At 40.5% G+C, this 10,007-nt stretch overlaps 2 protein-coding genes across 2 annotated transcripts in view; one reads left to right on the top strand and one right to left on the bottom strand.

The window, feature by feature from the left end:
* Positions 1–4,952, bottom strand: part of rpap3 (RNA polymerase II associated protein 3) — a 25,631-nt gene extending 20,679 nt beyond the window's left edge. The window contains exons 1-3 of the mRNA XM_079868122.1: positions 4,799–4,952; positions 3,564–3,753; positions 3,332–3,481 (exon numbers count right to left, since the gene is read on the bottom strand). Of these exons, the coding sequence (XP_079724248.1) occupies positions 3,332–3,481; positions 3,564–3,713 (300 nt within the window). The 5' untranslated portion in view covers positions 3,714–3,753; positions 4,799–4,952. The remainder of the gene's footprint in view (positions 1–3,331; positions 3,482–3,563; positions 3,754–4,798) is intronic.
* A 636-nt stretch (positions 4,953–5,588) lies between these two features.
* atp23 (ATP23 metallopeptidase and ATP synthase assembly factor homolog) lies at positions 5,589–9,765 on the top strand. The gene is made up of 6 exons (XM_079870291.1): positions 5,589–5,965; positions 7,445–7,490; positions 7,589–7,670; positions 7,751–7,888; positions 8,008–8,091; positions 9,054–9,765. The coding sequence occupies exons 1-6, from the start codon at positions 5,785–5,787 to the stop codon at positions 9,255–9,257; spliced, it is 735 nt and encodes a 244-aa protein (XP_079726417.1). The 5' UTR covers positions 5,589–5,784; the 3' UTR covers positions 9,258–9,765.
* The last annotated feature ends 242 nt before the right edge of the window (positions 9,766–10,007 follow it).

Genomic DNA, 10,007 nt, shown 5'->3' with positions numbered 1-10,007 from the left:
ATTACAAGTAATGTGCATTACTAGGGGTGTGACGAGATCTCGTGCTACGAGATCTCGCGAGATTAAAACGCGACGAGATTTCTCGTCGAGGTGAAACTTTGTCTCGTGAGTTGTTGTGATGTCAGCGTGATTGAGCATGAGGGTGAAATTAGTATTGAAGATGCCCCTGCCACTTTTAAATCATTTGTGTGCCGTGCCAATCACACACACACACACACTCACTGTCCCTCGCTCACTCACTCACTCGCTCGCTCGCACACACACACGCTCACTCCCGCGCGCGCGCACACACGCACACTCACTGTTGCTCGCACTCTCACTCATTCGCGCACACTCACTCTCGCACACACTCAACCCGTCGTGGAGGACCGTTAAAATTAAACATGCTAGTCTTTCTGTCGTGATGTCCTGAAGCATCAAAGACGCGTAGGTTGTCGCCCACTATGACACACTATACAAAATGAAACGATCGAATCTTGCGTCCCGACGCCCGTTGTCCTTTACGAATCTCCACGAAACGGATCGTGCCAAAATCGCGCTAAAATAGTGTTATCTGAACCAGACAGGTAATAAACATTTGACCTATCACGCAAAGAACCTATTAAAGCACTAATACATGGGAACAGTATCTAACATTCACATATCACAAGTCATATCGACATCGCAATATTAAACAATGTTATCGCCCATCGCAGCTTTTCCTCATATCGTGCAGCCCTAGTTACTGCCCAAAGGTCTCAACTGCTGCCAGAAATCGTCGACATGCTTTCTTGAAAAAGAACATGACCATAATCTTAGGCTGTTCTGTGTAGTTAATTTATCTCTTTTTCATGCTTGAAGAAAAAGTTTTGAAGTTTTGAGAGAGCAGTACTTTGATTATGGATACACACTTACTGTTTGCATTTAAAGTGTTATTTCAGTTATTTATATTTATTTTATTTATACTGTTTTATTTTTTTTATGTTCGATTTGTGGAAAGGATTTCTCATGTGAAATCGTACAGGGGAGAAGCCAGACGGTAGAGTTTATAGCAAAACATTTTGCAGTGTTTGCATGTCCTTTACTGCATAGAATTAATTAAAATAGAAGTAAAATAGCATTCATTACAAGTTGATTTCAAAATGCACCTAAATTGTTTTGCATTTTGTGATTTTCAGTTGAATAAAAGACTATTTTCCATTCATATATTTCATCATTAAGGATTTCTTAAAAATTGTGTAAAAATCTCGTCTTGTCTCGTTCTCGTGAACCCAATCTCGTGTCTCGTCTCGTGGAGTAAGCGTCTCGTCACACCCCTATGCATTACGTAATCAGATTACTTTTGTGATGTAACAAGTAACATTACAAGTAACGTGCATTACGTAATCAGATTACTTTTGTGATGTAACAACATTACAAGTAACGTGCATTACGTAATCAGATTACTTTTGTGATGTAACAACATTACAAGTAACGTGCATTACGTAATCAGATTACTTTTGTGATGTAACATTACAAGTAACGTGCATTACGTAATCAGATTACTTTTGTGATGTAACAACATTACAAGTAACATGCATTACGTAATCAGATTACTTTTGTGATGTAACAACATTACAAGTAACATGCATTACGTAATCAGATTACTTTTGTGATGTAACAACATTACAAGTAACGTGCATTACGTAATCGGATTACTTTTGTGATGTAACAACATTACAAGTAACATGCATTACGTAATCAGATTACTTTTGTGATGTAACAACATTACAAGTAACGTGCATTACGTAATCAGATTACTTTTGTGATGTAACAACATTACAAGTAACATGCATTACGTAATCAGATTACTTTTGTGATGTAACAACATTACAAGTAACGTGCATTACGTAATCAGATTACTTTTGTGATGTAACAACATTACAAGTAACATGCATTACGTAATCAGATTACTTTTGTGATGTAACAACATTACAAGTAACGTGCATTACGTAATCAGATTACTTTTGTGATGTAACAACATTACAAGTAACATGCATTACGTAATCAGATTACTTTTGTGATGTAACAACATTACAAGTAACGTGCATTACGTAATCAGATTACTTTTGTGATGTAACAATATTACAAGTAACGTGCATTACGTAATCAGATTACTTTTGTGATGTAACATTACAAGTAACGTGCATTACGTAATCAGATTACACAACATTACAAGTAACATGCATTACGTAATCAGATTACTTTTGTGATGTAACAACATTACAAGTAACGTGCATTACGTAATCAGATTACTTTTGTGATGTAACAACATTACAAGTAACATGCATTACGTAATCAGATTACTTTTGTGATGTAACAACATTACAAGTAACGTGCATTACGTAATCAGATTACTTTTGTGATGTAACAATATTACAAGTAACGTGCATTACGTAATCAGATTACTTTTGTGATGTAACATTACAAGTAACGTGCATTACGTAATCAGATTACTTTTGTGATGTAACATTACAAGTAACGTGCATTACGTAATCAGATTACTTTTGTGATGTAACAATATTACAAGTAACGTGCATTACGTAATCAGATTACTTTTGTGATGTAACATTACAAGTAACGTGCATTACGTAATCAGATTACTTTTGTGATGTAACATTACAAGTAACGTGCATTACGTAATCAGATTACTTTTGTGATGTAACATTACAAGTAACGTGCATTACGTAATCAGATTACTTTTGTGATGTAACAATATTACAAGTAACGTGCATTACGTAATCAGATTACTTTTGTGATGTAACATTACAAGTAACGTGCATTACGTAATCAGATTACTTTTGTGATGTAACAATATTACAAGTAACGTGCATTACGTAATCAGATTACTTTTGTGATGTAACAATATTACAAGTAACGTGCATTACGTAATCAGATTACTTTTGTGATGTAACATTACAAGTAACGTGCATTACGTAATCAGATTACTTTTGTGATGTAACAATATTACAAGTAACGTGCATTACGTAATCAGATTACTTTTGTGATGTAACATTACAAGTAACCTGCATTACGTTATCAGATTACTTTTGTGATGTAACGAGTAAAGCAACACATTACAAGTAATGTGGATTAAAATGTGTTTGTAAAAGAATATGAAGGTGTGTGTTACAGGCTATGTTTGTTTAATGCATCACTACGTTAAACACTTGCAAAAAAGACGCATTACTTTCCATAAAAAGTAACTAAGTACAGTGATTAATTCATTTTGTATGGAGTAACACATAAAAGTAAGTTTTCCCAGAAGTGTTGTTGAAATCATCAGTGCGCTCATGAATGTCATTCGCATTACCACATCAAATTTGTCCCAGGCTTGATAATCGTAGGACTTTATCCGCTGCGTTTGCGTCTGATCCTTTAGGCCGCCGCCGCCGTTAGCTGGACGTCTCACCCTCTTCTTCGTCTTTTTATAGTCTTTGTTCCTCACCGGCGGGAGTGTTTTCTGAAATAAATCAAATCTTTTTAAGTGTCAGAGCAAAGACCCGAACGTTCCCTGATGTCAGCTCGGAGTCAGAGGGCTTTACTGGAGTCTGGCTGGAGTCTCCGGAGCGAAGCTGCTGGTCCTTCTCCCTGATCTCCTCCTCCCAGGAGTCCAGATCCCTCATGAAGCCCTGGAGATCTTCTGCGTTCTGCCGCATCTGGATCTGCAGCTCCACGGCTTTATTCCCAGACATCACGACACTCGTCCGGCGCTCTCGGACCAACTGAGACTCCCTGCAACACAATCACACACACACACACACACACACACACACACACACACACACACTCCTCTTCATGCACTGCTCATGTTTCAGCGTTTGGCTTCCACTACAAGTCTTCTGTCAGACTACTGAATATAATGTACAGTAGTCAACATTTGAAGTGGATCAAAACCTCACAACAAAGTTATACGTTAATTTTGAACACTAGCCGTTCTTGTCTAAGGACAAACTTTGATGAACGTTTTTGATCCACTTCTAATGTTGACTATTCAATTCAATTCACGTTTATTAGTACAGCGCTTTTCACAACACACACCATTTCACAGCAGCTTTACAGATGAGTCCACATTACAGTTTACAGTGTTCTGTTATCAGAGGAAACTAAGTTATGTATTTCAGAAATGTACATACAAAATCACAGTTAGCTAAAAATGTATTAATTTTAAAAATGTAGTAATTTAATGCAGATTTAATGAGCTCAGTGAAGTAATGAATACTATATATATTATGAATGAAGAAAACGGTATGTTTCTCGATGTTTGTTAAGTGTGAGCAACAGCACTAGTGATGATTATCATGACTATATTCGCTGATTTTACAGTGAAAACAACTAATGTGGTAACTATGGTCTGTTGTCGGTTGCCATGGTAACTGTTTGAGAAGGAAACTAACAACGACGTGTCCCTGAAAAAGACCCTTAACCACAGATTAAAACGCGATTCGTCAAGAAATTATGGATCAAATAAACTACATCATATCCTCCATAAATCAGACATTCCAGAACATTCGCTGTATCTGCCGGAGACCAGAGTGTGTGTGTAAAGCACATCTGCACATATACACTGATATTTAACTCATAACTCATAACTGAGAGATATGTTCCAGTAAAACGTGTTAATGTCATGTTAACACGAATGTAAAATGTTTCCTGGCTGAGTTAACTATAAACGCTTCATGAACGCCTGTGTAAGTTAGAGAAGCTCATCCAGCATAGATCGGTTTAAAACAACCCTTTTAACAGCAGTAAAGAGCAGAGCCAGATGTGCGTGTCATACCTGTGATGATGATGATGATAGTAATGAAGAGTTTTGATCAATAGTTTGTGTTCAGCGCCATGACATCGCAAACTCCTCTATGCGCATGCGCGAACAAACAAACGTCTCAAGTACGGGCTCGCGGGGCTCGCGCGTGTTGGCGCCGACAAAAAGCAACATTAGTTTCCGGAAGTAAAAAACTCCACTCATTTTCTCCATAAGGCAAAATAAATAAATAAATTCTCCATAAGGAAATTGATTTTTAACTATACCTTTTAAAGCTTTCAAAAGACAACCTCACTGTGAGCTACGAGGTTGATAAGCAATGGTATTTGCTTAAAAAAAAAGTTAAAAAATAATTAGATAAAAAAGACAAAATTATGATCAAGTGGAAATTCTGACATACTAAGTCATAATTATGAGATAAAAAGTAAAAAAAAAAAAAGAAGTGTAAGATAGTCAAACTCATGATTAAAACTCACGAAATCTCATGATCATTATCTCATTATCAACTTTATTATGAAAAAAAGTTGTTTATAATTAACATATTAAAACCGTCAGCCCACATTATTTCAGCTTCGGTTATGATATATATAAAACAGTAAAAAAAAAGTTGTTTATAATTAACATATTTAATATATTTTCCGACATATATAATTATATATATATATATATGATAAGTGATATTGATAATATATTCATTCATATATTTGTGACTGTGGAATTATAACAGAGAATGTCTAATAGGATAATCATTATTGCGTTTGTCGTTTGGTTTGGGGGCTTTTATTTTGAAAAAACAAAAACACACACTTGACTGCATCTTATTTTGAGAGCACGCGTGATGTGCGAGACATCTCACCGCGAAAGGAAAACAAAAATAATTAAAAGTCAACACTAAGTAGATTAAGCGAAATTAATCCGCTTTAATAATTTTAATTCTCGCTCTCGATCACGTGACTCGGAGACGCTCGCGTGACCTTCGCGTACACGCGCAGCAGAAAGCAATGGCTGAAAGTGGCAGTAAAGAAGAGAAAGAGCACGAGAGTGAAGCGAAGGACGAGAACTATGGCTATAGTTTATATCCCGAGCGAAGCGGCAGCAAGTACAAGCAGGGCTCGATCGGGGAGAGCCTCTTCACCTTCAAACACAAGTGTCACATCATGCTGCAGTTCGCCATGGACACTAGTAAGGGCACTTCAGCGTCTGTGCGCGTGCACGCGGCGCTCGCTCACCTGCAGGTGTTGGTGTTTATAGGGTTTATCGAACAACAATATTCATGTTCAACATCAACTCTATGCTCCATTGAAGACACATGATAGAAACATCTTGAAAAGTAGAAATTATGACAGTCATTTTTTTAGAGATTAAGCCTAAATTTAAGAGATAAGTCATAATTATGATAGAACAATTGTGACTTTTTATCTCATAATTATGACTTGGTATGTCATAATTTCCATTTGATAATACTTTTGCATTTCTATATCGTAATTTTCACCTTTTATCTCATTATTTTTTAACTTTTATCTAATTTTATTAAAATCTAATAATTAGTCATCATTGTAACATTTTATCTCATGATTATGAGTCATAATTGGAAATATATAATTTCGACTTTTTATCTCCTTTTTTTTGTTTTTATCACAATTTTAACTTGGCTCATAATTTAGTGTCATCATTTCGTTTTTTTTTGTCATGATTTGGATTTTTTAATTTCATGACTTGGTATGTTATTATTTTGACTTTTTAATCATGAGTTTGACTATCTTACACTTCTTTTTTTTACTTTTTATCTCATAATTATGACTTAGTATGTCATAATTTCCACTTGATCATAATTTTGTTTTTTTTATCTCATTATTTTTTTAACTTTTATCTAATTTCTATTTTAATCTCATAATTAGTGTAATAATTTCACCTTTTTCTCTCATAATTGTGGCTTTATTTCATTATGACTCAGTAATGTGATGATTATGACTGTCAGAAGTAAGATTTAGCAAAGCATCATTTTTGGTCTTATGGGCTTCAGTACGAGCTGTTGAGTGTCCCTCTCTCCCTCTCTCTCTCTCTGTGTCTCTCTCTCTCTCTCTCCCTGTCTCTCTCTCCCTTTGTTTCTCTCTCTCTCCCTGTTTCTCTCTCTCTCTGTGTCTCTCTCTCTCCCTCTGTTTCTCTCTCTCTCTCCCTGTTTCTCTCTCCCTCTGTGTCTCTCTCTCTCCCTCTGTTTCTCTCTCTCTCCCTGTTTCTCTCTCCCTCTGTGTCTCTCTCTCTCTCTGTGTCTCTCTCTCTCTCTCCCTGTTTCTCTCCCTCTGTGTCTCTCTCTCTGTGTCTCTCTCCCTCTCTCTCTCTCTCTCTGTGTCTCTCTCTCTCCCTCTGTTTCTCTCTCTCTCCCTGTTTCTCTCTCTCTCTCTCTCCCTGTTTCTCTCTCCCTCTGTGTCTCTCTCTCCCTCTGTTTCTCTCCCTCTCTCCCTCTCTCTCTCCCTCTGTGTCTCTCTCTCCCTCTGTTTCTCTCCCTCTCTCCCTCTCTCTCTCTCTCTCTGTGTCTCTCTCTCTCCCTCTGTGTCTCTCTCTCCCTCTGTTTCTCTCTCTCTCTCTCTCCCTGTTTCTCTCTCCCTCTGTGTCTCTCTCTCCCTCTGTTTCTCTCCCTCTCTCTCTCTCTCTCTCTCTCAGGCCCGTATGCTAAGCTCCTGCTGGCCGCGATGAGAAGCTCCGGCTGGTAAGAGCATCTTCTTCATCTTCATCATCATCTTCTTCATCATCATCGTCATCATGATCACATGACTGATGTGTGTGTGTGTGTGTGTCTGTCCTCAGTGCGGTTCATAAGGACAGGCACTTCTCGTGTGAGGACTGTGACGGGACGGTTAGCGGCGGGTTCGACGCCGCCACCTCTCAGGTGTGTGTGAGGAAGCTGTGTGAGCCGAACACACGCGTGCTGGTGTGTGTCTGATCGTGTGTGTGTGTGTGTGTGTGCAGATCGTCCTGTGCCAGAACAACATCCACCAGCAGGCTCACATGAACCGCGTGGTCACGCACGAGCTAATCCACGCCTTCGACCACTGCCGCGCGCGAGTCGACTGGTTCAGCAACCCCAGACACCTGGCCTGCTCAGAGGTGAGTGTGTGTGTGTGTGTGTGTGTGTGTGTGTGTGTGTGAAACGTGCCTGTTCAGAGGTGAGCGTTTACAACACGTGTGTGTGTGTGTGTGTGTGTGTTCACTCTCGCTTTCTGCAGATCCGGGCCGCCAATCTGAGCGGAGACTGTTCCTTCCTCAACGAGGTCTCCAGGTTCAACTTCGGCCTCAGAGCACACCATCAGGTAACGCAGATCAGGAGTCATGTGACCGTGTGTCGGGACGAGTCATGTGACCGTGTCATGTGTGTGTCCGGACGAGTCATGTGACCGTGTGTGTCCGGACGAGTCATGTGACCGTGTGTGTCCGGACGAGTCATGTGACCGTGTGTGTCCGGACGAGTCATGTGACCGTGTGTGTCCGGACGAGTCATGTGACCGTGTGTGTCCGGACGAGTCATGTGACCGTGTGTCCGGACGAGTCATGTGACCGTGTGTGTCCGGACGAGTCATGTGACCGTGTGTCCGGACGAGTCATGTGACCGTGTGTGTCCGGACGAGTCATGTGACCGTGTGTGTCCGGACGAGTCATGTGACCGTGTGTGTCCGGACGAGTCATGTGACCGTGTGTCCGGACGAGTCATGTGACCGTGTGTGTCCGGATGAGTCATGTGACCGTGTGTGTCCGGACGAGTCATGTGACCGTGTGTGTCCGGACGAGTCATGTGACCGTGTGTGTCCGGATGAGTCATGTGACCGTGTGTGTCCGGATGAGTCATGTGACCGTGTGTGTCCGGACGAGTCATGTGACCGTGTGTCCGGACGAGTCATGTGACCGTGTGTCCGGATGAGTCATGTGACCGTGTGTCTGTCGAAATTATAACTTACCAAGTCATTATGAAATCAAAAAGTCAAAATTACGAAAAAACTAATTATGACAGTAATAATTATTAGTTAAAATCTAAATCATGACACCAATTATGAGAGCAGTAAAACAATGATGATAAAAACATGTCAAAATTTTACTAAGTAAAAAAGTAGAAAATTAAAGTCTATATTATGACAGAGTCCTGAAGGGTCATGTGACTGTGTGTGTCCTGAAGGGTCATGTGACTGTGTGTGTCCTGAAGGGTCATGTGACTGTGTGTGTCCTGAAGGGTCATGTGACTGTCTCTAAGGGCCGTGTGTGTGTGTGTGTGTGTGTGCAGGAGTGTGTGCGGAGTCGAGCGCTGCGCTCCATCCTGGCGGTGCGTAAGGTGAGCAGGGAGGAGGCGGAGCTAGTGGTTGACGAGGTGTTTGACAGCTGCTTCAGAGACCACGCCCCCTTCGGGAGAATCCCGCACACCAAGATGGACGCCAGGTTCTCCTTCAGGGACTTCGAGAGCCGCGACCGCTACCATGCTAACCTCTGATGATCGCGCGCTCCACCTCGAGCACACACTTGCCTTTCTCACTTCTGGACCGAGAGGAGCGTTTGAGCCTCGATGATGTCACTCATGTCAAAGTGGGGCTCCGGTTCCTCTGCTAACCTGAGGACATCTGTTAACCTGAGGACATCGGCACAGGCGAGACTGGACCAGCGATCGCCTCACCTCACAGCACCGCTTCATTCACATCATTCACAATCAGCTTCCCCCGAGCGGGTGTTGCGTCCCGGATCCACACGGGGGCGCCGACGCTCTCCACATCAACAACCGGCTCTGTGGAAGAACAAGTGTCAAATATTAATGTCTAAATCAGGCCACATCATTTCATCTCGTGGCTAACTGTGATTTACAAAACAATTATTTTCTTTCTTATATTGTGGAAGAGCCTCAGTTCTTCTGTCCTACATTCTAAACTCATATAGAGTAGCTCTAATTATGTGCAGTTTCACTGTGAAACAATTAAAAACACACAAATAAAAACAAGTGAACATGATGAATTATAGTTGATGACCAAATGATTTTATTTCAGAGCTCATACTGTTAACGTTTCAGTTTTTCACACCACAGGACCATTTAACATTATTAAATTATTAAATAAATGATAATTGCGAGAGAAATGAGACGTGATAAAGGCCTGACACTGAACACACGCTGTACACTAATCAAACACAGGCTCGTGCTGACCTCTGACCCCTGACCTCTGACCCCTGATCAGCGGGAGGTTCATTAGCAGGG

This window comes from Squalius cephalus (assembly GCF_949319135.1).
Source record: "Squalius cephalus genome assembly, chromosome: 4".
NCBI classification, from domain to species: Eukaryota; Metazoa; Chordata; class Actinopteri; order Cypriniformes; family Leuciscidae; genus Squalius; species Squalius cephalus.
This window is presented reverse-complemented; position numbering and strand designations above follow the sequence as displayed.